Here is a 25,983-nt window from a genome sequence, read left to right on the forward strand (position 1 = left end):
GTCGCCTGATGCCACTGTGTTGTGTGATATAGATCACACTAATGGCTGTTCATTCTTTTCCGAAGACAAACAAGAGTGAGTCTGTTTTCTGAATAATGTCCTGATTTTTAAGTTCCTCTTACAGTTACATATATGTGTATGTATGTAACTAAAATGTCTAAAAATGACTAGACCCATGTTATATATTTTTGACTTGTATTGTTACATTATCCCAAATTCTCAAACCTAGAGAAATCTGTGATTTTAATCATGGTAACAATCCGTTTCATTTGGTCGCCTGTCAATTACATCATCACCACATCACCTATTGTGGTTGCCAGAAGCTCAAAATTGAGTCACATTTTTAAGATACACTTTTTACACTTTGGTTGTTTTCAACTATATATTTTAACCAGAAAAAGGATTTTAGTCATTGGACGTCTGGATCTTAAGTTATCAGAGAAAAAAGCCAAGCAAATGTTAAGCAGCTCAGCTCCCAGCCCCTCTAAGATGTCCTGTCTCTGCTTAAGCGCATTGGTTAATGCTTTACTCTGTGTTTCTACCCATTTTAATCCCCTGGTAGTTTGTTATGGAGATGAAGACACCTCTGCAGATGATTTGGCTGCTGGTAAAAATCTCCCGAATGTCTGTTTCGTCTTGTGTCTGCAATACAATGTCGGCGAAACGCTGACTTTAAATGTGAAACTCCTTTTTACTGTGTTTTTACCAGTTATGGGTCTGTTTGATTTGGAGAGGAGGAGACCTCTGTAGATAATTTGGTTTCCAGTAAAAACCTCCTGAATGACTGACACTGAAGGAATCCAAACCGGGAGAAGCTGATGACAAAGGTGACGAAGACAACAGCTCCCATGATCCTACGCTACTTCACGACGTCACCAAATGCTGTCTTTTGTTCTTGTTTTGATTGAGAGACCCCGAGAGGCAGAAGTTATATACTTTGCATTTAAATTCATCCACATCTTGACAAAAAGATTTCCGTCCTTTCTATATTGTGAACACAGTCCAAAAGTTTCTTGTGCTGTTGAACTGATATTCCATAATTAGAGTTTATAAGGATATGCAAATGAAATGCTTTTTGATATCTTGATTATGCCTATATACATTTGTGTACATCACATCTGTGCCAGGAGACTGCATAGGTGTTATGGTCACATTTCCCTGACTGTGCCTGACATGAGACATGAAAAATGTTTCTTTTTTTTCTTTTTTTTTTTGAAATTCTTGTCACCTTTAAAAGTTTTAGTCGATTATCATATCCTCTTGCCAACATGGAAAAGCATTTTATGCCACTAGGTCTATCTTAGAAATTTTTACATGTGGCTAAATCAGTTTGAGCTCAAAGTGCCTCCATGATGCTTTGTAATACAGGATATGCTTCTTTTTCTATCTTGGAACACAGGCTCTGATGATATGACATGGATCTATTCTGAAGTTACATGCCTTTTAGTGAGTGGTGGTGTTCATTGCCATGGCAACCCTTTGGCCAGCCAGTGGGAATCAGTTTTTCCCTTGCCCCATGACCAACCTTTGATAAGGTATGATAGCCCCAGTGCAGGTTATGTCGGCTCGATCTACTTGGAAGAAAGATGATTCTGAGATTCTACCTGGGAGGAAGTGTAATCTAAACACACACACTCATGTCTGAAGATGATAGATGAAGCCTTCCTCCAAAAAGAAGCACTTACCTCTTGTATGAAGGAAAAGGGTTTACAGCAAGGCAAAGACTGTAGCTTTATGTTGAGGCCCAGTTATTTTGGTCAGGCTGGACCAAAATAACTGGGGTTGTAGAGACATTCAGACTATTTTATCCATTCCTTCTTGTCTGCTATCATATGTATCATGCCTTGAGCAGGTATTTGAACCCTAATGTTACTCTACACTGTCTTTCATAATACTTTTGGCTCTGTGTCAGGATATTACCCACTCCAGGGCAAAGCTGTAGATCTCTTTGATGGTGTGAATCCATTCTGAAATGATGCATTTCTCTGTTGGCTTTGACAAAAAAAAAAAAAAAACTTATTTGAAGTGAAGCTGTTCGGTGCTGCCTCATCAGATATCTTTAGATTTGTGATTGATTCCTTAGCCTGTGAGCCTATTCTGGGATGACGTGGTGAATGGGGAACAGTTAATTCTGAACTAATGCATTTCCACCTGCGTTTGAAGATGGAGGAGAGATGAAACTCTTTGAGGATAAAGGGAGAAATAATCTGCATTTGTACCAGCACTGATGCCTGTGCTGTGCAGACAGAGTGAGATGACTGAAGAATGTTATCTCTTCTCTCTGCTGGAGTTCCACTGGTCTCTTTGACCTCAACACACTCAGCACAGGTTATGTTTTACTCAAGGTGGCCCTGACACTGGGATGTCTCCTATCAATGCTACTATTATTAATATTAATATAACCTCTTACTAAATCCTTTGAAAATCTGGTACTGAGTGCATTTCGGTGCACTCTCTTCCTCTTTCAACATGAGAAAAAAGCCACAGAAGCACTGTCAAGGATTCTTTATTGTTTATTGTCAAGAAACATATAGGCTATATAAAGTCAGGATGTAATTTACCATGTATATAAATATATATTCAAATATTATATATTATTATTAATATTTAGACACTATTTAAATGTGCAGAGTTAAAATATAAACATGTGTTGCAAAAGTGGTGTGATATTTATCCATTAAAATTTATAAAATGATAAAAAAAATATAGCTATATATAATAAACTGTGTTGTTTTAAGGCGTGGAAAATATACTGTTGACACGTATTTTAATGTTATCTTATTTGCGCAAATCGCGTTCTATGTGGATGAAAACTTGCTGTACCTTTATCGTGCCAATGTGTGAGGTCACGTGTTTGACACGCTTTGTTGTTGTGACGTTACGGGCCACGTTCAAACTTGCGTCAGAAACTGCTTCCGTTGGTCACGTAAGGTAGGCTTCAGACATAAACAGTGCAAATTAGAGGCGAAAGCGAGGGTACAGTACCAGACAGGGCAGTGTGTAGCTCCAGAACTGTTTGTACACTAACCGCATGTTTCATCCAGGCCAACAGCTCGATTATTTTTTGGCCGTTTGTTCTTTTTTCTCCATGTTTTTTCGAGCAGGATGTCTTTCTAGAGTGGCATGGACCGGCTGTCGAAGGTCATTCCCGCTAGCTTGACTAGAAACATAGCTAGCTAGCTAGTTCACAAATCAACCACAGAAGTGTAAAGGGAAACCACTAATTTAAAATGTGCGTCAACAGCAGTAAATAATAAAACATTGCTGGAAATCATTATCGATTCAGAGAAGTTGAAAAAGTGCTAGTCCATTCACTGCCGCATGCTTACTAAACGCCAATTTTCATAATAATCTCGTATTATTCAAAGTTCAATCTATTTAAAAGTGCCTTGCTCATGGAGAGGCACACATTGCTCGTAGCCTTTATGTTTCAGTAGGGTCCTCTGGCAAATTCGGCATACATGTGATCCATCATTAGTACATGAATTCATAAAAGTTAACCTTTATACCTTTGGCATGCCTTTTACTTCCAATGTTGGCTAACGACACCCCCACCAAATGCTTTGCGCTTGTCGACAGCGAAGCAAGACGAAACATTTAAATTTAATTAAAACAAGTGCTGCGATGTGTATGAAATGTATACCGAATTTACCATAAGACACCTACGTTTCATTAAATACTTAGTGCCAGGTTGTACGAAATGTTATTCGTGTTCATTTTAACGTGCCGTCTTGATAGTGACGGATTTTTAATGGGGTTTGCCGTGCCGCTTACCCCCGTCAAATCTTAGCCAATTACCAGAGTAGGTGAAGAGCATGTGTACTACTTATCCTGGATTAACTAGCACATAAACCGTGCTGCTTTTGTAGACCAGGCGTTATAAGGAGTAAAATAAGGCAACTGAACACCGTAACTATGTACTTGTGTATTTTCAGACCAGCAGTCATCCTTAAATTAGATATAATTGTGATGCTAATTCAGTTCGTCTCTTCCTATGATATCGTCTCCCATCTAAGGTTATTGCACAAATAACCTGGACATTTTCTGTTAATTCTCGCTGTGTGTGTCATTTACTCCAGTAGACTCTAATGTACAGTAATGTAACAGTTAACTGAATGCTCTTAAGTACTGACTGTTCCAATATTGTGATTTCTCTTTTTTCAGAATGGGGAATTTCACATCCTCCACTACTGGGGGTCTGTCCAGCACAACCTGTGTACAGTATGTTCAGGTAAGTAGATACATACAGATCTCTTACCTGCAGTCAGCTTGTTGAATCCTTTGGTACAGTAGTGTGCTGTGAATCTCACTGCAACCTGGTTTTATCTGTCTGATAAATTTGGCATTAAAAACAATGACTTAAGTTACAGCTATTTCAGGAGACATGTCTACATATTTTGGTTTCCTGGTGGTTCCTACAGTTCACCGCCACTCCTTGGCTTCTTATTCAATCATACTGCTTGTCATCTTTTGTCAGTTTGTTCCAATATATTACTTCCATATTTCTGCATCTCTGAATCACAAATCTGTTAGGAAGTGGACCCAGAAGTAGCATCTGTAACTCTGTATGTGAACAAACATCAATTTTCAAAAGCTATGACAAACAAGCCCCTGAAATATACTGAATATAGCATGATGTGATTAGCAAGTCTACATTTATTATATGATGAAATTTGGGTTAAATTGTAATTGTAACTTAAAATGTATGATTTACAAAGTTGTTTGATTGTAGAAGATGAATGCATCGAGTTATCTTCCTCAGCCTCAGTTTAATCACTGTCTAAAGATCAACCATGGAATTATTTCATAAAAATGCAGTCAAGGTTCTTTTGTGTCTAGTGTGGTCTATTTCTGTGTTCTACTGATATTTAACAACATCTTACTTTGCCTGACTTTTCAGGAGGTGGTGTCACAGAACTGTGTTGTGATATTTTCCAAGACCACCTGTCCTTATTGCAAAATGGCCAAGAATGTATTCAACGAAATTGGCGCGACCTACAAAGTGGTTGAACTGGATGAACACAATGATGGGAGAAGACTGCAAGAGGCCTTAGCTCAGATGACTGGTGCCAGAACAGTAAGAACCTCATATCGTATTTTGGGATTGGAATTTCAAGGAACTTCACAGTATGCTATTTCAGCACATAATTTAAAAAAAAAAGAATCAAAACAGGGATATTTGACAGCTTGTTTGTTCTGGCAGTTCTGCCTTAAAGTTAAATTTAGGTTGACTTGTTGAGGTTTTTGTTAGGGCTGCAGCCAAAAATTAGGTATTTATCCTGACTCAAAATAGATGCAGCTGAATCAAGATGAAGAGCAAACCAAGTTGCATCTTTTCCCAGACTATAATCTTTAATATGTGAAAATATATAACATTTATTGAAAGTAAATTGAAAGTAATGACATTTTGAGTTTAATATATAAAATATCATATAGCACTCATTTTTGAGTATGAAATACTGAAGCTCTGAAAATATAGTGTATAATATACATATAATTACATGTTTGGAGAAAGGTCATGTGCACATAAGCAGTGTATAATATAGACTGAGCAACATTAACAGGGTTTGAAAGTTACAAAATGCAAAATGAGAGTTAAGAACTGACATTTTTAATGTGGTCTGCACATGCAAGACGCATTTCTGCTTCACTGTAAAGTCACTTTGTCCTTCCTCTGCTTCTTCCACAACTGTGAAAGTTGTCAATGAGTTTGACAAGTTAAAGTTAGATAATAAAAAATGTATTAACAGAAATTTGAAACATGTTAGTGAAAGTTGAAAAGAGTCAAAACAATATGGGAAACATCAGAGCCAAATAAATGCAATATAAAATATCAATTTAAAAATCCTTTTTTTAAGCTCCTCTGTTATGAAAAAACTTTTCAAAAACTCTTCCATAAGAGAATGTTTTAAGCTGTGACTCGCTCACACTGTGCTAATGTTATGACATGATTTGTGTATTCAGGTGCCGAGAGTCTTCATTAACGGAAACTGCATCGGGGGCGGCTCTGATACCAAACAGCTCCATCAGCAGGGAAAGTTGGTGCCCCTGATCGAACAGTGTGCTCCCTGCTGTGCTGCGTCCAGCTCCGAGGGTTCGGGCAGTGGACAGTTTGAGTCCGCTAAATGACTAACCGTTTTTGTAGTTTTTTTCAATCCTGTATTTATTAAATGTTCACTTGATCTTTTGCTTCAAGTTGTACATTGCTTGAGCATGATCATGTTATATATTTATCAAAGTGCATTAGATACTTGATGTTTAAGTCACATACGTTTTCATCCAGGAATGTACAGTGTTATTATTAAAGCTGCCATCTCTTAAACAAAACATGTGAATAGTTGAACTACTTCAAATACTTCTCTTCTGCATGGTTGTTTTATTTATCAATGATACAGTCATAAACAAGAATGATCTCTCTAAGCATTAAGTATCATCAAACACGTGAACATCATGAAGTGTTTATTCCTATTCTATTAATGGCATTTATATGCGTTAATTTTTCATATCTTGTAACACTGAAATAATTACAGATTTTTGTTTGATTAGCACAATCTATTGTGGTAAGTATTTGAACATTGCATCTTATTGAAAAATGTTTTTTTTTTTTTTGTTTTTTTTTTATTTGAATGGATTTTGGAAAAATAGCCATTTTGTATTTTTTTTTAACTTGCCTGTCAAATCTTTTCACTGTCAGTCAGTCTGAAATTTTGGCAGTGTCTATGTTTGATTGTGTTTAATCTTAGGCAGGTAGTTGATTTTTGCTAAATAAATGTAGGAATTAGGAATCATGATGCCATAAAGTGTTATAAATATATAGATGAATGAACGTATGTATAAAGTCACAACCATATTAAATGTTTTTTGATACAATGAATGTATATTTATAATTATTAATAAATATGAATGAAAGTCCACTATCAGCTTCTCACGTCTTTTTTTTTTTACCGCTTTGCCGAAGAGTGCTTCATTTGGTCCCCCCGTCCTCGTAGGAGGGCGGACATTAGTTCTATTTTAGAGCTGAACTCAATTTAGTCAATCAAATTTAATCAGTTTCAGTTTTGTCCTTACAATGACAATCACTAGTATAATCTAACAAAACGCGTCTCGCTATCATTTTGAGGATTTTTTTTTTGTTAAACGACAGTCGCCCTACTACAGTGTACGCTGTAAAATAAAACGTATGCACCCAGATTACCCACATTGCACCGCATCTCGGCACGTCACTTCAGTGCTTCAGTGAAATTAGCTTTTCTCACGGGTGTACTGCTAAGCTAGGACATTAGCATCTTGTTTATGTGCACAGTAGGTTGAATAAACAACATTGTAAAGAATGGCTGGAAGCGCGGGAGAGTGGTGTCTGATGGAGAGTGACCCCGGGGTGTTTACAGAGCTGATAAAAGGTTTTGGTAAGAGACCCGTAGCTCAATGCTAGCTGCTCATTCAATGTAACGTGGCTATGCGACAGTGCTAGTTAGCTAGGTGCTCTACAGCTAACGGTAACTTCTAAATTAGCTACCATTGGCTACCAATGATTTCCCATGCAACGATAAAGAAAATACCATGGAGGATGGAAATAAGACAGTTTAGATGCTGTGCATTTTCAACAGCCATCTAAACGCTGCATTCTCCATAAAGTTGCATGTACTGATTGGGCAGTCTTTGCTAACTTAATTGGGCAAGCTAACTGGCTAGCATTACTCAGCGTTCAAAACAACGGCGCGTGAAAACAAATCGTCGCTCATGAATGATGACATTTGTTGTGCCGTAAAACCGACACCGAGAGAAGCAGCTCACAAACTTTTGTTATTGGACAGGTGTTTTCTTTTTACTGTTATTCAGTTATTCCAAGTGTGAATGAGTGTTTGATGCTTCACTTGTCATTGTCAGGCTGCAAAGGAGCCCAGGTTGAGGAGATATGGAGTATGGAGCCAGAGAACTTTGACAACCTGAAGTATGTTCATAGTGCAGCCTCATTACCTTAGCATGCTCCCTCTAAAGACTGGCGTTTTAATTTATGTGTTCTGTTCCAGACCAGTTCACGGCTTGATTTTCCTGTTCAAGTGGCAGCCAGGTGAAGAGCCAGCAGGATCAATTGTCCAGGATTCAAGACTTGACCACATCTTCTTTGCAAAACAGGCATGTTCTGCATTGTTATTTCAGAAAACATACACATTGAACTATTTACATAATAGCAACATATTGTTATTTTGTAACTGTAGTATAAGTAACTCTAAACAAGTTCATCACTATGTAGCAGCCTCTATCTGCTTCTGTACGTATTATTTTATACTTGGCTGGTTCTAAGTTTATGCAAAAGTGTGTCATTCCTGATCCATTTGACTCAGCATCTTACAGCTGAAATACAGTTCCAAAATTAAGTTAAAAAGTATTTTCTTGATTAACAGCTTGGTGTAAAACATTTTTAGGAAGTGCCCATTACAACTTCTTAAACGATAAATCAATTAGAAAAATATGGGGTGCATCAGATGGTAACACACTGGCCAGAACAAAAGAGAACTCTTAAGTGCAATTGCAAGACATTATCTTTAATGCTGACTTGTTCAGCCAAATTGAATAATGAATTAGATAATGAATTGACTGGGCCTATGACATTAAGGGCACACCCCATAACAAAATGTGAGTAGTCACACAAAGTGGGAGGAAGATCTTGCTCTTTATAGACAAGAGCATTAACATACTTTTGTCAGATTTTAAGCTCTGTTTGTTACAGATTTGCAGCAAATCATAAATTGTAATCTGTTGCCTCAAAATCTGATAATTCAATTTATGATACATGTTATGTGCCCTCTTTCTAAAGTCATTTTAAGCATAAATAAGGATTTTCCTTTGTCTGTCCAAGTAATTATTGTGTACTTGTCTATTTACAGGTCATTAACAATGCCTGCGCCACCCAGGCTATTGTCAGCGTTCTGCTCAACTGTTCCCATTCCGACATGTTGCTTGGAGACACACTGACAGAGTTCAGAGAGTTTTCACAGAGCTTTGACGCCGCTGTACGTAACCGTGGATTTTGTTTTGTGTGTGATTTAGTTCACGACTATGCAGCCTTTTTTATTAGGCTGTTGGTTTATTTGTTGCATGTTAACATGTATAAACCTTTCCATTTAAGTTCAGTCACCAACATTAGGCTAAAAATCTAACAGTAAGTGATTCATTATACTTTCTAAAAATAACATTTGTACTGCTTTCCCTTTTGAGCAGTAACTCACACACAGCTCACTGTAGTAATTTCCCCTTCTGTCTGTAACACTGACAGTTTTATCCTCTTACCTCTTAAAACCTTAGATGACTCAGTTGTCTGTCCCACAGATATTCAGGAGAACCAGGCTGTACTGATTTATGATGCTCGACTTCCTTGGTTTGGAGAATCTCAAATTTGCTAGTCATTGCGACTTTGTGTTATTTTAGACATGGCAGCAATTTGGGGGGGGGGCAAACCAGGCTGGGATTGTTGCATATTATAATCTGTATGTTTATTGGCTTGTTATAGAAACAACAAATAAGTCATTAATTTTAATAAGTAACTGTAATGTTTCTGAAATTGAAATACTGATTGGATGCTAAACCTTCTCGGAAGACAAATGTATAATTTCTTCCATGCAGTGCTTCATTGCAACACCAGCATCTTTTAATGTAGGGGTTATACCGTCAGCATTATAATAATGTATCTCCCACTCTCCTCAGATGAAGGGTTTGGCTCTTAGCAACTCTGAAGTGATCCGACAAGTTCACAACGGCTTTGCCAGGTAAGCTCCTGCTCATATCATATCCAGCTGGAGAGAGATTGGCTTCATGTTATTTTTAGCTTCTCATTCTAACTTGGAGGAAAGCGACTGGCCCATTTATCGCTAATGCACCAGTCTACCTTTGTGAAACATGCACATAAGAGGCTGGTTCATTTATTGGTCACTCGCAAAAGTTATTTGCTGTTGAGTAAATGGCCAAATTAAAACATGTTTTCGTCATGTAAAGCACTTCAACAAACTTCCCAAGTAACGAATGTAATTGAGGATAATAAATATTTAACATTCAATACATCACATGATATTCTTGGAGCTGAAATCATTTCCATTTCACCTCTTGTGCATTTGTTTTATTTTTTTTTGCAGACAGCAAATGTTTGAATTTGATGCAAAGTCCTCAGCAAAGGACGAGGACGCCTTTCACTTTGTGAGCTACGTTCCTGTAAACGGCAGACTATACGAGCTGGATGGACTTCGAGAGGGACCAATTGACCTGGGTAAGCAGAAAAATGTAATTTGTTATTTTTCTCTTATGGCTTTAAGGTTTCAGCAGCAAAAAACTGGCAGTTTAATGTGTGAAGTCCCTCGGTGTGAGGCCCTGCTGTGCAAAGCTGAAATTTTGTCTTGCTGGCCATGGACCATTTCCCCTAAAACTGTCCGTTTTTTATGATGATGTACAGTGTGTGCTTGCAGTCACTGTATCTGCGGACACCTGCAGTGTTATTTATTCCCGTCTGTTTTTTTTTTTTCTTCACCAGGTGCATGCAACCAGGATGACTGGATCAGCGCTGTTCGCCCAGTGATTGAGAAAAGAATACAGAAGTGAATATCTTACATTTATTATGAATTTACTTTTAGATTAACCGATGATTAAAGTGGAATTTTAATGCTGTAATTTTATCTTTTGCTTTTAAAACACTGAGCCGTGATGATTTTCTGTATGTTCAGGTTGGATTTAGACACTAGAAATGATTTAAAGTTAAGTAGTGGGCAGTCATGGTGACATTTCTCATCCGTTTCTTCTGGTTTATTGGCATATAGATTCAGATCGTATCATGCACAGATGATACTCTGTCTGTAAAATATTGACTTGTTTTTCTTCCAGCTAAATACTGCCTTGATTTCCTTACAGTGTATCACTCTGTTCTCACTGAACTTCTACTGTTTTCCTCCTCAGGTACAGTGAAGGCGAGATCCGATTCAACCTAATGGCCATCGTGTCTGACAGAAAGATGATATATGAGAGGAAAATCGCGGAGCTCCAGACTCAGCTTACTGAGGTGAGTGGCAGCGAAAGAGCTGGATTCAGTGCAGACATGAGAAAGAATCATTTATTATTTTGCTTTCTGCCTGGGAGGCCACATGTGAAATTCATCAGTTGTCAGTCTTTCAAAAAGTTCCAGATCATAGCTGTGGTGTGCTTTACTGGCTTCCCATGGGTCCTTTATATCCTTGAAAGTTTGTGAATTTGAGGGGGGAAAAAAATCAAAGCCTTGATGATTTTTGTAAATACTCATGAATAGACCTGGGTCATTGAAAGTGCTTGAATTTATATATTTTCTCTTCAGATTGTAAGTCTCTGTCTTTCAGTTTACACAATGTATTGTTTTGCTGCGTTACAGAAGGCAACAACACGGCTGAGAAGCGTTCAAAACTCTCTCTCTTTTTAATTGTTGTTTGTGAGCTTCTGTAAAGCTGCTAGTTCTCGGTATGAAAATTCTTGGTGTTGTAAAAGTAATTAACTTTGATCCGTGTCTCAAACTTTGCTGTGTTGGGTCCTTGAACTTGAGTTAACTGGGCCTTGAAAGTCCTTGACTTTGATGTTTAGGAAGGTGTGGGAACCCTGGCTTAAGCGCTGTGTTTTGTTTTCATCCACTCATCTGTTAGTTTTGTTCGTCAAGTCATATTTGTTCAACACACGTACAGTTACTCTGGTTTTTATAAAGTCCGGTGTAATGAGGCAATCATGTCCTGAGTTGCAACATTTAGAAAAAGACATGGATTGTTCCCGATGGAAGGAGTGATGACTGACTGAAAATGCCATCCATCCATCCATCCTCAGCCTTTTACCCAGGGTCGGATGGCGGTGGCAGCAGTCTAACAAAGCTAGTTCCAGCTCCTCCTGGGGGGTTCTGAGATGTTTTCAGGCCAGAAGAACAGAGAACAGGGAAAAGGCAGGGATTTTGAAAACCAGTGATGTATGTATGTTCAGGACAAAAGAGTTGGGGGGTTGGGAGATGGGATTTCTAATAATAACACAAGGAATATAAAGTATTTCACACATTTTCAGGGTTATATGAAAATGTACATCTTTTAGACATGTGTTGTACAGAGTAATAGTTTTCCACCCATCTGTAGTGGCCATCATTTGAAAGGTGTGGTCTGCATCGGGTGACACACCTGCATCATTATTCGGTGTTGTCAGAAATGCGCTCTGCTGCAAGTGTAGCCAATCACACCCTATAGTCAACATGTACTGATCACACCCTGAGCACACACCTGCATTACTGCTGCAAGGTTAAACCGTCAACCACTGGAGGCCAGCAAAAACAAGGTTTTCAAATGGTATGTCAGATGTGATTAACTAAAGTGTGGAACTTTATTTCTTGATACCACTTTTTAATATACATTGGAAGTCCTAATTTGACAAAGCCAAGCAATTGAATTAATATTGGGATTACTCGAGTGGCTTGAGTTTAATCAACATAAGCATCACCAAATGTCCCCTCACCAGAATGCTGAAGTTTTTATTTTTCTATCCTATCTTCTATTCCAACTAGTCAGGATGCATCGTGGATATATAGAAACCTTTTTTTCCCCCCCTTCTCTTCCCAGGACGAGCCAATGGATACAGACCAGAGCAGCACGTTTCTTAGCTCCATCCAGTCAGAAATTGCCAAGTACCAGCTCCTTATTGAAGAGGAAAATCAGAAACTTAAAAGATATAAGGTGGGTTTCTCCTCAACATTACATTCCCTATTATTACAGGCTGCTTTTCATGCCACATTCTTTGTGGCAGAAGTACAGGGAAATGGCTCAAAAGGCTACAGTACAATTTTAGTCTCTGCATTATAAATGTAGAGACTGTGTTTACTGCAATGTTTTTCTGCCACCTCTGAATGTACTTTAGCCACAGAGGTTTTGTACATTTCCACCCTTCCACCACATTAGTCTCACCCAGTTTTTCCTCTTGGATTTATGTATTATGTTCTTACAGATTGAAAACATTCGACGAAAGCACAACTACCTTCCTTTCATCATGGAGCTACTGAAGACGCTGGCAGAGTATCAGCAGTTAATACCTTTGGTGGAGAAGGTAATTTTTTTTTTTTTTTTTCTATTTTATTACTGTGCCTTTCCACAGCCCTATTTGCTTTCAGAGCACGAGTGACAGGGAAGACCTTTAGATTTTGAAACATGGTTGGATATTTCTCTTTATTAAAACATGCACATTATTTTTAATGATCTTGGCTCATTTAGATCGCCGATACATTTTTTGTAGGGACATTGATGGACAAATAATGAAAGACTGGTCAATGTCAACAGTTACAGGGAAGAAAAGGGATTTAAAAACATAATGAAATTAATCCCAAAAAAAAACAGCATTTCCATGTTTGATCCGTCCACTAGATGGCAGACGTAATGTCTCACAAACATAGCATGTTGTGCCTAGTCCATGAATGTGACTTTGAAGTTGTTTTTGTTTTTACACAGCAGTTACAATTAAATGTCTGATATGTGTGTCCATATTTGGTGATTAGATTTTGTATTTTTTGCTGATTTCTGTGTACATGAGGGATACTAATGAAGATTTCTCTGGGCTTGTCTCACCAGGCAAAGGAGAAACAGAGCGCAAAAAAAGCCCAGGAGGCCAAGTGAACAACAACAACAACAACACCACCACCACCACCACCACCACCACACTTCCAACAGAGAAGCCTCCAATTACACACACGGACACATTGAAAACCCCACAGTCACTCTTTCATCAGTGAGCCACATACAGATACTGTACATCATTTGTCATATTCATATTAATGACCATGGATGGTCCACAGCACTTCCTCACTGTGGCATCCCGTGAACCATCCAGACATTATGAACTGCACTGCAGGTGTAGCAGAGAGACTGTCGGCAAAACACTGTCTTCATGTGTGTCCATCAGCTCTATTGCATGATTGAAGGAAATATGTGCTCAAATTATGTCTGTCTTATTTTCATAATAAAATGTTTAGATGTTTGTGAATTGTTTGATTCTGCGGACAGACTTTGAAAACAAATGCTTTCTTTTTGACATATCATTCAATTTATAGATTTGTCTCCAGATATTTTTTTTTTTTTTTCTATAAATGCTGTTCACTGCAGTTCACAGACTTAGTGGTAGATCTTTGCCACCACCTACTGGTGCAGCAGAGGAATGAGAATTGTTTATGGTACACTACAAAAAGTCATCTGATAAACTTTCTCTGAGCATCGAGAATTAACTAGTGAAGCTACAGAATCTGTTGGGTGAGATAAATACCAAACCCTTTAAAAACCTATTCCAACAATCTAACATTGAGATGTGTTTATTAGATCATCTGACCCGATGAGAGCACAGTAACAAGCTGCCAAGTCCTTATAAGTGCATCATTAAGAAAGGGCTGGTACAAATTTAGTGACTCGTGTGTTTTTTGGATGGCTTCCCGTAGCAGTATGTTGAGTTTTTGAACATGGCAGTTTGAAGTAGCCTCTGTCATTTGTCCTGTAAGTCAACTTCTGGCTTGTACTATACAAAGACGGCATACTTTGCTGACTTGCGGGTCACACTTGTACACAGAGTGTGTGTCTAAAGGCCTGTATAGTCTGACGTATCTGCAGTCTCCCAACCAAAGTAGAACGTGGCCCCTTTCTATTTCTGGCTTTTGTGTTTACATACACACCTTAAGTACTCCTTGGATCTGATCCCAGTCGTCTGTTGCCAAGATCCTTCATGGCAACAAATGAAAACCCACAGGTTTTACTACCAGCTCATAGAGACAGAACAGTCTGTCTGTTGTATTATCCTATCTGATGGCAGGCCACATGGATGAGCAAACAAAAAGTATTCGCGGCAACTGTGCCAGTTCTTCAGGTACTACCTCACCATACAGGCTTTATCACTGAACATAACACATCTTGTCTTTCAATCGACATTGTATCCTTGTTGTTTGGCTTAGGTCACATGACATAGAATGTATGGCGTGGTAGGCGGATGCTGGTGCAGATGCTACGAAAAGAATTAAGGCTTAAAAATAGCCAAAGACTGCTGCGTAATGGAATGTGTGCTGCGTAGGCCTACTTTGAAGGTCAAGGAAAGTTTATTTGTACAGCTTATTATCACATCCAGTGTCTCAAAGGGCTTTGGAGGCCCATAAAAGCAGTGGTTCCAAACCCAGACAACGAACAGTCCTTAAAAAATAACATTAGCATTAGAGCTGCAACTAATAATTTTTTTTGCTGTTGATTTTTTAAATCGTTTAGTCTACCCAAGATGGGCTTAAATTGCTTGTTTTTTTTCTTTGAACAGCGGTCCAAAACCCAAAGGCGTTTAATTTTGCTACTGTTATTTTTGATATCATTTTAAAGTCAAGAAGCTGGAGCCAGCGAATGTTTGGCATTTTATGCTGATAAGGAGGATTAATAGGTTTTTATAATTAGCATTTACAGAAAAAATAAATAAATGGAAGAAACCTTGGGAGAGGCAATTCAAAGACAAATCCCCTCTCCTTCAACTATCAACTATGCAGTAGGTGTTGAAAAGACAAACAGAAATGAAAATGAAGTGAAAACAAGTTCATATAAAATGCCCATGAAGTGCTTATAATCCAAATAAAACCAAGAGTATAGAGTCATGCTAGTAGCTCTCGGAGCTTGTACTTAGGTACAGCAGTATTTTGAGCTAAGTGCTAACATCAGCATGCTGATATACAAACTGAAATTTAGCAGATATAATAATTACCATGGAAGCTATCTTAGCTTAGCTTATTTGCATGCAAATATATGCCAATAGTCTTTAAACAGTATCTGAAGCCGGCTACGGCTGGCTGACGGGAGTGTCATTAGTTTTGCAGGTATTTGGTAACAAACCAAAGTATTGGACATTTTGACATGATAATGGAACTATGATAAGATAAGGGTTCACCAAAAGTTAATACAGTTTATCCTGAGGGGGAACATGAGTGTCTGTAGTAAATTTCAAAGCAGTCCACCAAGTAGCTGCCAAAACATTTCATTTAACACACAGTTAGTGTGTTAAGTGAGATCACCACAGAGTCAGGAGATCACCATGGTCAGTGGTGATCTCCTGACTCCTGACCTAAATCTCCTGATTTCATGCCAATTCATCCAATAGTTATTTCACTGTGGAGCCAACGAGATGGACAAACCAGCTGACCATTGCCATCCCTAGGGCCATTCTGCTTATAATAATTCCAGTACTAAAGTAAATAACTCTTTATTAGTACAGTTACATGCTTTTCCTGCCAGTATGGGTTTCAAAACCGTTCATGTTCAGATCACAAATCTACGTGCTCCTGTAACCTGTAGGCCAGCCAGCGGTGCATACAGTTCTGGAGAGCTGCTGGTGTAAAAGATGATCTCATTACACCACGACAGCAGGCCACAGGTCTGAGGAGGGAGCGGGAGCTGTCAGCTTTGTCAGGAGCAATGTCCGGGTGTCTGGCCACTGTCAGGCTCCGCTATGAGTTCACGGCTGGAAACAGCCCCGGTATCAGAGAGCAGATGCACAGCAAGCAGAGGAGGACTCTCTGCTGTCAGTCAAGGTGTCTCTTCTTCTGTACAGGGGCCAGAGTTACAGTATTACAACGCAGCTGTGATGACGTGACCCCTACTGGCTGCACAAAGAGGAATACAATGTTCTAATACGATGAGGAATTTTGTTTTTGTTTGTGCAGTGTAACATCCAGCACATTGTCTCTGGGAATATGTCAGTGTACAGTATGTAGATGTGTCTGACCTTTTTGTTTAACCAAAGACCCGAAGTGCACGGCATTTCTCTTAAACTATTTCCAGTTTGGACATTGTAGACAAACAATAATTAGCTGTCAGAGAATACATATTGTTCTCTCTCTCTAGAGAATATATTTCAAAACATTGCTTCACTGTGCTTCAGTAATGGATTTTAGGACTGTTTGAAGCACAAAGTAGCCTGTGTTGGCACTGTCTACAACAAGGAATTAACATTGGATATGTAAAAGCGTGTCAAAGTGACATGCTCACAATTAATCACCACCCAGCTCAGGTGTTCTTTTTTGCTCTACTAAGCGTTTTAGCATCTTTCAGCCCATTGCTTTGCTTTTATGGCCCATAGTTTAACTGTTTCAATTTACTCTCATCACTCTCAGAATTTTTTCAGCAAAAAAACCCACAAAAAAATCCACACTACAATTCCTGTACATCACCAACCAACACACAGATAATTTAGCTAAACCTCCAGGTCTGTAAAGTGAAGCACTGCCAAATACTGCAGTTCCTTGAACCTGGCTCCAAAAGTGATTCAATCCCCATATACTGTCATGTTAAAATGTTCAACTTTTCAGCAGAAATAAACATGTTTACAGCCTGGTACAAAAAACAATTTTGGTCTTAATAGCCAATTTCCCTCTCCATGACAACTGTACAAGGCGTGAGTTCTTGTATAAGTCACTGAAAGCTATGTATAATTGAGGGCGTGGCCACTGTGAATGACAGGAAGGTGCCATCACAGTTGCTAGATGTCTAGCCACTAGCTTCCTGCTCAGCATTGCCTCAGCATTTTTGGAGGATTTTCCATGCAAACATCAGACAGAAATTCTAGTAGTAGTGCTAATTAGCAGGTATTGGTGTCTGTGCCCACCATACCTAAGCTTGTTTGCTTAGCCCGTTAACTAATTAGCCAGTAAAATTAGTTAGCCTTGGGTTAGTCTTCAAGCAAGACGCCCACACTCAGCTCTGCTAATGACGCTAACAGAAGCGTATGCACTGAAGTGCTCCACACATACCCCACCTCATGCCCATTTTTGGATTACATTTGAGTTAGGTGGACCCATGCACTGCCAAGATGTGGGTGGCGGAGCAGCCCACTCTGAGCCCCAAAACCGCTCTTCAGAAACCTATCGGTGACATCACAGAGTCTATGTCCATTTTTATGGTCTAATTTAATTTCTAACACACATTTAACTACTGAAGATAGTGAAGATTTTAGCAGCCAAAGAGACAGATATTTCCTGGAGAAGAAAAAAACAGTTAAAACGATCAGTTAGATGTGTAGATGTGTTTGCTAGCATGCTAACCATATCAACTTCAAAGGTGATAATATGTACATTTTCAGTTGATGGAAGTTCAAGTTAATTAAGTGTTAAATATTCACTTTAGCAGTAATAGATATTTGGAGATTCATATGTAGCTTTGACAAAATCAAGAAATGATTTCCTTGATAAAGGCTGAGATGTGGCTGAACGTTTTCAAGCTATTAAGTGGACCTTTGAGTTTACATTATTTTGGTTACACACATTTTTTCCAAAGATCACTAGGGAACTTTCATGCCCAAAAAAGTATTTTTCTTTGAATTTTGAAATAAATGCATCAGAGATATTTTAGTGCTGAAGAATACAATTTATTTCTTAAGCAGTCCAGCTGCCCCAAACTTAAAATTCACATTCAACATGTCATGCAGCATCACAATATTTACAATAAATAACATTGTCACAGTCACTTAAGGCCAAGAACAGTCTAAAGTGGAAATTTTTTATAAATTAAAATTGCACTTTTTGTGTAAACTCATGCAAAACCAGCAGAATATTATGGCAATGAAAATCAGGTTCACATGGGAGGTCCTGTGTATATCTGTGACTTTGTACAGCATAAAATACATTCTAACAGCATTGTCGGATATAGATACAGAGCTAAATGTAAAGACTTCTTCTCATTCTTTGAACGCTGTTGTTTTCTTTAACTGTATCATTCCTCAAAATATTGCAATCTAATAGCATAGTAAAGACAGTGCAGGTAATGGTCCAGTGAAGAAAACATAGCCTTAATCCCATCTGGTTGAAACGCTGTGTACTGCCTACAGCAGCAAAAAGCATCCAGCACAATCGTCCCAACTTCATTCATTGTTGAAAGCTGTCAGCAGGACGGACTGAAAATGGCTTCAGTTTTGCATTTTCCACACTTGCTGTTAATGTTTATGCTCAGGATTTGCATTCAGGTCTATTATCCCGAGGCAGTGCCTGGACTGAACATCATCAGTGGTCTATTCACACAGTCACACCGGTAAACAAATGACTTCAGGAGTGGGTGTCTAGTTTGACTAGGACTTAATGTGCTTGCCCTCTCCCCTGGCAGCTACACACAGTTCTTTGTAGAGGTCGGAGTGGATAAACCTGGGGTAGGAGTTGTTCTCCATCAGACTGTAGACTTTTCTCTGAGCTGCCAGGAAGCTAGTCGTGGTGGGCTCGTGGAGGCTCTGGACGATAGCATTTCTGGTGTGGAAATCCAGGTTTATCTGAACAAAGAGAAACATCCAGAATGAGTCCTTGACATCCACTTTAACTACAGAATATCTTGTGTACTTGATAAAACTTGAAAGTACATAAATTTTGATTAAAATTAGTCTGAAGAAACTAATCAGAGAACACATTTATTTGGATTTACGGCAATACATTTATAGTGTTTATGCATATTTCAAAGGCATCTGTTAGCTGTTACCTCCTTGGGAGCTTCACTTTTAATGAACTCCTCGTAAATGCTGTTGGCCTTGGACGCCATCTCTGTGTGTGTTGTGAGTGTGCTGAAGTCCTCACATGCTGTCCAAAACTCTATGTTCTCTTCGCAGAACTCTGACTTCAAGAAGATACAAAAGGCAGCTTTCCCATCTGCAGGAGGTGGGGTAGAGAGAAGGAGAGAGAGGGGGGAGAAATATTAAAGACAAGGCCACTAAAATAAGCCGTGTGACACACCCACTTGCTGTTTGCCCATTAATGAAAGGTATGGCAAGCACAGAGACATTACAGCCTTTGTTTTATTGACGCCAATAAACCACTTCCGTTCAGCACACAGCTGACCGTGTGACCTTTTGAGACAATTTTTATGTAATCATGTAGCAATAGTGCAGTGAATGATACTTACATTTATGGCTGAGTAGTTTCTCAAGTGACTGCGCCCATTGGTTCACGTCATCAGCAGATGGCCTGACGGAAGAGAGCAGTGATTGTATAAGAGATAATTATAGTAGGAGCAACTACTTCCTTCACAAACTGTTTATCGTAGTAGGGTATTGCTAAAAATAAATACTATATTGCAATACAGTATTTTGCTATACAGTAAGACAATTTGAATCCTGTTTTATTATTTCATTATTCATTATTCATTATTATTTTATTTCATAAAATCATAAAATTTGGTTTGGTAATAACACATTATACACATAGCATACATACAGAAGTAGACAATATGAAAGAGTGTGGATTACGGCTAGGTAAAGATAAAAAATGAAATTGAGTCATTAGATATAAAACTTGAGACTAGGCTATCTAACTTTAAACTATAAAAAATGAATTGATTTACATAAAATGAAATGCATTTCAGTTGAACTAAATTGACTATGACGAGCATGAAGCACAAACTACATGTTATATGTATGCACACAAAGTGGGATCTTATGCATAATCATGAGCTTTTCATCCTCAAAATACAAAAAAAAAAAAAAAAAAAAAAAAAAAAAAAAGGCAGTGCCCTACCTGTAGGATCTGTTTTTCATCAGACGTAATACTGACTTGGAAGAGTTTGTCTTCAGGAGAAATCTTATTCTGTTTCTCCAGTTTTTCCTCCTGTAAAAAAAAAAAGACAGACTTCACCTGTCAGTGCTTTGTGGCAGTGCAAATTCTCAATAATGTATTTTACAAGGCCATCACAACCAGGAACATCCCTATCAAACACCATATATACTTACTTCATCCCCTTCTTCTCTGCGAGCAGGTCAGTGGGTGTCAAACAGTCTGGGAACGCCATGCTTTGGTATGACACACCAGTAAGGTTCTCTCTCATGGTTCAGTCTCCTCTTCTGCTCCCTCTTGATTTGTCAGGCAACTTTATAGTTTCTCTCCAGCCGTGGTCCGGAGTGTGACAGTCTGGAGGCGGGCCTGGAATGACAGGTCTTTACAGTGATTGGCTCTTGCTGTGTAAACAGTGACTTACCCTGGTATGACTCTCTGGACCTGAGGCAATGATAGGCTGTTGCTGCATAAACATTCCTTCCTCGTGTATTCTGTTGGCTTTCCACTTTTAAACGTAAGGTCAAGATGTGACGTTCAAGGCAGACTCGATGCCCTTATTCCTAAAATACAGTTCTGTTGAGGAGTTATGGAACTTTTCTCCACTTTCTTGTGTGTTTTTTTTAAATCTTGAAAGCATTTTACAAACAGCAGCTGCACAAACACATTCACAGAGCAATCGGGGCATTCATACTTTTACTTTACACCTATTTTACCTATTTGAAAACAAAGTATCCTCTTAAATGGAAGTAACACAACAACACAGCACACACCACGTACAGCATGTTTAGCCATAAAACTGCCTGCTAGCCCTAACATGTGACAATTTCCAATGCACAATTGATTCACTGTGACTTTGCAACACTACCTGCAATGATCCTGTTCATTGGATTACTCACCCAGGGTGTGGATTTGTGAAGCATTGTGTCACAATGGCAGGTCAAGGTATAACAGTGGTTCAGAGATGATGATGGTGCAATATCCTGTTACCTCTATAGGTCATTTAAAAAAAAAAAGAATGTGGGAACTGCTGAACCTAATTCCTATCATATTAACTTCACTTTATTAAAACAACTTGTAGTTACGTCCAACCGTGTTTTGTTTGTCAAAAGATTTCCATTCATCCAGGTGAAAACTTTTAGAAGCATTTAAAATGCATTCAAGGACCATATTTCATTTCAAATTAACAGTGAGGACCTGCCTCTCAAATGTGGTTCAGTCAGTCAGAGACTGACCATTTATAGCAAAGGTTTATACAGTTAAATTTAGAAGATAAGGCTGTTTTTTTGTTTTTTTTTTGTTGTTTTTCTTTTTTTTTTGAGCGAGCTCTTGAAGAATCAGCAATGAGGTGCTGCTAGGCGAACTGATCCCTCAAACACGTGCACGGACATAAGATCTTATTAAAGTCAACAATACCAAAAGGCTTCAGGAGGAGGCTGGAGGAAAAGCTACAGCAGGAGCTTCACTGGCACGAGCCCGTCAGCAGTCATAATACAAATTTTTCTGGTTATCTATCAAGTCCGCCTTGCACACCTGAATGGATGTCACCGGTCTCTTGGCTGTATAGTTTAAGCAGCATTGATGTTTTTGCCCACTGGATGCCTAAAGAACTTCAAAACAACCTGAAAAACATCACCAATTATCACCAACGCTCTTTTAGCTAACGAAGGCTCTGTGCAACATTAGCATTTTTAGCATTGAGGTGAATATTAGCCCGATGTCCACTTGCTTTTTAGCTCTGTTCTTGGTCTCTACCAACTCCTGCGAAAATTATATGACTTTTTAGACGACTCAGCCGTTTTCAGCAGTTTTGTGCTGGACAGGAAGCAATCGTTTGTTTCATCAGACATCTTTTCTTTTCTTTTTTGTCTAAAAATAGCCACCCGCTGCTGGAGATGGATTCGATAAGAGCACAATTTGTGGACCAGAAAAGCAAACAATGCGTCAGAAGCTTATCACTACACGTGACATCTCCCACTTTACCATTGATCGATTTGTAATGTAAAAATACTGATTAATCAACCGAAATCTATGTAATAATACAGTTTCATCGTGTGGATTTAGCATTGCTTTAATCTATATAATGCAAAGTGCTGGGTTATTAGGACGTGGTCTTTTGCTGCAAATGTTTGCTACCTCACCCTGTCCCTGAATGTCAGCTGTCTAAGATCTACTCTTTAATACATAATAGGCGAGTTCACACTGATTGAAGCTTCATAGGAACGTGCCAGATCTCATGCACCTAGCTGATTATCTTTGTTATGTGCAATACACTCTGTTGCTTTCCATTCTTTCTTTCCTTTTTTTTTTTTTTTTGCAAATGTAGCAGGGTGTCAAATGAATGAAATGCGTAATCTTTGGGCTAAACCTGCAGGTCCGGTTTGTTATGCACAGTGTGGATGAGTAACTCACACTACATTCATTTGGCACATTCCCTGCCATGTTTCCACTGAGTCATTGTATGCAAAGCTGCAGTCATGAAAATATTTGACATTCTGTTATAGGAACAATTTGTCTGCATGACACTTCAATGGAAAAATAAACACAAAAAAATTATCAAAAATAACTCAGTCTGTGTTGATAAAGAGAGGTTAAACATGCAGTATGAAGTTTAACTTAGCAAATAATAGTTAATTTTAAAAAAAAAAGTAAAGTAAAAATGCAACACATGATGGATGCATGCTTTCTCCGGTTAGTTAAAGAGGGTGTTTGTCAGCTAAAAACTGAATAACACTGCCTGAGAAAGTTACCATTTCAGCACAGTGAAGTCCTTATTCCAATAACAATGTGTGCTGACATCATCATATCCCAGAAACACCAAAAGGGCACAGGACAGGACACACAGATGTACAGAAAAATCACATTATGTCCTAGATCATCTGGGCCATAATGCATCTGCGTCACCTGCTGCGTTGTGTTGTGATTCTCGTTCTCTCTGTTGCACCAGTTTGGAGATATACTGGGTGAAAACACGGTGTTCACCTCATGTGTTTATTATGATGTGCAGACTGTGTGTAAGCAGCCGTCTGTTTAGAAGTGGATGAAGACCAGAGCCAAGTTTCCACTAAGGCATGAAGTCCGTCCGGAGGGCCTTACGCAGAAGGTGATTCCCAGCACTGGCTTGCAGAGTTTGTCCTCTTTGTGTTTGGAAGTTTCGGTATTCATAAAACCCAGCTGCACTCTTAACCTGTCTATGGGGTTATGTTCTCTGCTCAGCTGCTATTGGTACAAAAAACACAGTTATCACAAAGCTTCAAGTACTGTAAAAAAAAAAAAAGAAAAAAAAAAAAAATGGACGTGCACAACATCACAGATGTTAAAAGAGAGGCCACCAGCATGATTTTTAGAATGAGGACATATGTGCAAGGCAGTGGAGTTAATAACCAACACAATCAGTGTGTATATACACACCTGTCAGTCACAACATTAACGCTAAGCCGGTTTCAATGTTGTGGCTGAACTACAGAGTGTAGAAAATACCCACATTAACCGTTTTGGCCGCTGCGCGTGCACTCGGCCCCAAAACAATCAGGAGGTGAGAAGAAATTCAAGAAAAGCAACGGGTAGAAACCTCTCTGTCAGTGACTTTCCATTTTGGCAGCAAAGTCTGCAACTCATGATTAAAAGTTCAACTTATAAACGTGGGATAAAAACCCCAACAAGACAGCTGCATGCATGGTCTGCAAACCAACACAAGTTCCTCTCACCTTGAATCCAGGTCAGAGCTGTGTGGGAAGCTCCGACACACCTGCTTTAACTTGAATATCTATTAGGATTAACTGAGCGGGACAGTTGAAATCAACTGTAACTGAATATTTATTTAATATTCATAACTGATGAGATAATTAAATCAATCAATGCAATTTACTTTATTTTTGGTTTTTCATTTATTCATTTTGACAGTGGCTCAGATATTCAGAGGTGGTGCTTTAGGATCTTACTAGATAAGTCTTCATTGCACAATGCAATTCTAAGTATGTTTTAAGTATGTAGCGATAGATACCCATATATGCAAATATGTATACAGAATTTGTGTGAGTGTTGACCCCGTTGTCCCACACTGGACGATGCACAAGGGAATTTAATGAAAGTTAAATAGAGGGTGGGGAATCAGCTCCAGGAAGATGAAAGGAAAAACACAAGGACAGAATTAAGTCTTTGAAGTTGGTGTCTTTCTTTAAGTTTAACTGCCTTTGTTATCCTAAACTCGGAGTTGGACTGATGCCCACAGGCACATGTATCATTTCCTGTTAGTACAAATCAGTATAGTACATTCATTTCTCGTATTAGTGTGGAATAGGGACACATCTAACGTGTTTCCTCATTCAGCTAAAGGAAGAGATTGTGCAGTTCAGCCAGTGGAGTGTTCTGCGCCTGTGTCCTCATTAGCATAGTTGTTGTTGTGTGTCAATTGAACTGCTGACCATGCTACGAGTGTGTGTCATTGCACTGGTAATGTGAGGGGTTGATGTCATAATGACCTAAGTGCTATTTCCTCCTGGCCTCCTCCTGTGTACATGTACACTGAGACCAGCAGCGGTGAAAAGCTGTGTTTTGTCATTTGACTGTCACCAGTCTTTCCTGTATTTTACAGCGTCGGTCAGGTTAAGACAGGAGCAGTAGATTGCCCCGGGGTAATACTAGGTTCTGGGATGGCAACAGCATCTCCATGGTGACGGACACATGCTCTGTTATGTTTCCTTGGTGTCACATTCAGGGGCCACTTCCTTCGGAGGACGTGAATGCCGAACCGAACCAGCTGTGCCCGCTTTTACCATTGCGTCACAAAGTGCCGCTCCTGTTTCGTAGCAACCCTGACCTTAACTGTCTTACAGTGAACCGTCAACTGGGCTTAAACCCAACACTTACATTTAAAAGTGTAATCCCCTAGCTTTCTTTGCTGCCATATTATTATCATTATCATTATTTATCCGTTGGGGCCCAGGAAAAGAAGGTTGCATTTTTATGGCGCCTTCGAAATGCGACAGCCAAGTAGCACCGAGGTCTTAAATTACAGCCGCCGAAGGATACGGCCCCTGAATTGGGACGCAGTTATTGTGACATTGTTTTATTAGAAGCAGAGCCCTCAAACCTTGTCACCACAATCTCTGACTTGGTGAATGCAGAATCACATCACCAACCGTACACTGGCCCAACTGTACAAAAAGAGTTTCCTGCCCACCCTTAACTATACTGTTAGGAAATATGATTATTGTTTTCTTGCCAAGGGTTATATAAGAAGATTGATACCACTCTCGCAACGTTATGCTAAGCTGAGCTAATCGTCTCCTGCCTTTAGCTTCATATTTGCAGTACAGACGGTGTAAATCTTCTCATCTTACTCATGGAAAGAAAACGCAAACGTTTCCAAAAATACCAATGACCAAATATTAATGTCAATCCTCAGCAGCTTAAAATAGCTTCTG

At 38.9% G+C, this 25,983-nt stretch overlaps 3 protein-coding genes across 5 annotated transcripts; 2 read left to right on the forward strand and 1 right to left on the reverse strand.

Moving 5' to 3' along the window:
• The first annotated feature begins 2,909 nt into the window (after positions 1-2,909).
• glrx2 (glutaredoxin 2) lies at positions 2,910-6,897 on the forward strand. Of its 3 annotated transcripts, none has more exons than XM_022753096.1 (4): positions 2,910-2,931; positions 4,165-4,231; positions 4,901-5,077; positions 5,965-6,896. In XM_022753096.1, the coding sequence occupies exons 2-4, from the start codon at positions 4,166-4,168 to the stop codon at positions 6,127-6,129; spliced, it is 408 nt and encodes a 135-aa protein (XP_022608817.1). In that variant the 5' UTR covers positions 2,910-2,931; position 4,165; the 3' UTR covers positions 6,130-6,896. The 3 variants fall into 3 exon arrangements, with proteins under 3 accessions (XP_022608817.1, XP_022608815.1, XP_022608816.1); XM_022753094.1 differs by lacking the exon at positions 2,910-2,931 and adding an exon at positions 2,938-3,141; XM_022753095.1 differs by lacking the exon at positions 2,910-2,931 and adding an exon at positions 3,955-4,016 and having other exon boundaries at positions 5,965-6,897.
• Positions 6,898-7,219: 322 nt separating this feature from the next.
• Positions 7,220-14,010, forward strand: uchl5 (ubiquitin C-terminal hydrolase L5). Its single transcript, XM_022753054.1, has 11 exons — positions 7,220-7,406; positions 7,888-7,951; positions 8,031-8,136; positions 8,889-9,014; positions 9,706-9,767; positions 10,131-10,261; positions 10,523-10,586; positions 10,942-11,044; positions 12,600-12,713; positions 12,982-13,080; positions 13,599-14,010. Exons 1-11 carry the CDS (start codon positions 7,331-7,333, stop codon positions 13,641-13,643), a joined length of 990 nt encoding a protein of 329 aa, XP_022608775.1. The 5' UTR covers positions 7,220-7,330; the 3' UTR covers positions 13,644-14,010.
• A 4,380-nt stretch (positions 14,011-18,390) lies between these two features.
• Positions 18,391-20,845, reverse strand: LOC111227522 (regulator of G-protein signaling 2-like). Its single transcript, XM_022753051.1, has 5 exons — positions 20,737-20,845; positions 20,525-20,614; positions 19,914-19,975; positions 19,494-19,660; positions 18,391-19,290 (listed from the first exon to the last, which is right to left on the reverse strand). Exons 1-5 carry the CDS (start codon positions 20,829-20,831, stop codon positions 19,096-19,098), a joined length of 609 nt encoding a protein of 202 aa, XP_022608772.1. The 5' UTR covers positions 20,832-20,845; the 3' UTR covers positions 18,391-19,095.
• Positions 20,846-25,983: the final 5,138 nt, after the last annotated feature.

This window comes from Seriola dumerili, unplaced genomic scaffold (assembly GCF_002260705.1).
Source record: "Seriola dumerili isolate Sdu_G_001 unplaced genomic scaffold, Sdu_1.0 BDQW01000189.1, whole genome shotgun sequence".
NCBI lineage: Eukaryota > Metazoa > Chordata > Actinopteri > Carangiformes > Carangidae > Seriola > Seriola dumerili.

Excerpts from the sequence above, each read along its gene's own strand:
- glrx2 (XM_022753094.1), top strand. The coding sequence starts at position 3,032 with ATGTTTCATCCAGGCCAACAGCTCGATTATTTTTTGGCCGTTTGTTCT. Across the intron at positions 3,142-4,164 it reads GCATGGACCGGCTGTCGAAG|AATGGGGAATTTCACATCCT; the intron begins GTCATTCCCGCT and ends CTCTTTTTTCAG. Across the intron at positions 5,078-5,964 it reads AGATGACTGGTGCCAGAACA|GTGCCGAGAGTCTTCATTAA; the intron begins GTAAGAACCTCA and ends TTGTGTATTCAG.
- LOC111227522 (XM_022753051.1), bottom strand. The coding sequence starts at position 20,831 with ATGAGAGAGAACCTTACTGGTGTGTCATACCAAAGCATGGCGTTCCCA. Across the intron at positions 20,615-20,736 it reads GCAGAGAAGAAGGGGATGAA|GAGGAAAAACTGGAGAAACA; the intron begins GTAAGTATATAT and ends TTTTTTTTACAG. Across the intron at positions 19,661-19,913 it reads GAAACTACTCAGCCATAAAT|ATGGGAAAGCTGCCTTTTGT; the intron begins GTAAGTATCATT and ends CACCTCCTGCAG.
- uchl5 (XM_022753054.1), top strand. The coding sequence starts at position 7,331 with ATGGCTGGAAGCGCGGGAGAGTGGTGTCTGATGGAGAGTGACCCCGGG. Across the intron at positions 10,262-10,522 it reads AGAGGGACCAATTGACCTGG|GTGCATGCAACCAGGATGAC; the intron begins GTAAGCAGAAAA and ends TTTCTTCACCAG. Across the intron at positions 12,714-12,981 it reads AGAAACTTAAAAGATATAAG|ATTGAAAACATTCGACGAAA; the intron begins GTGGGTTTCTCC and ends ATGTTCTTACAG.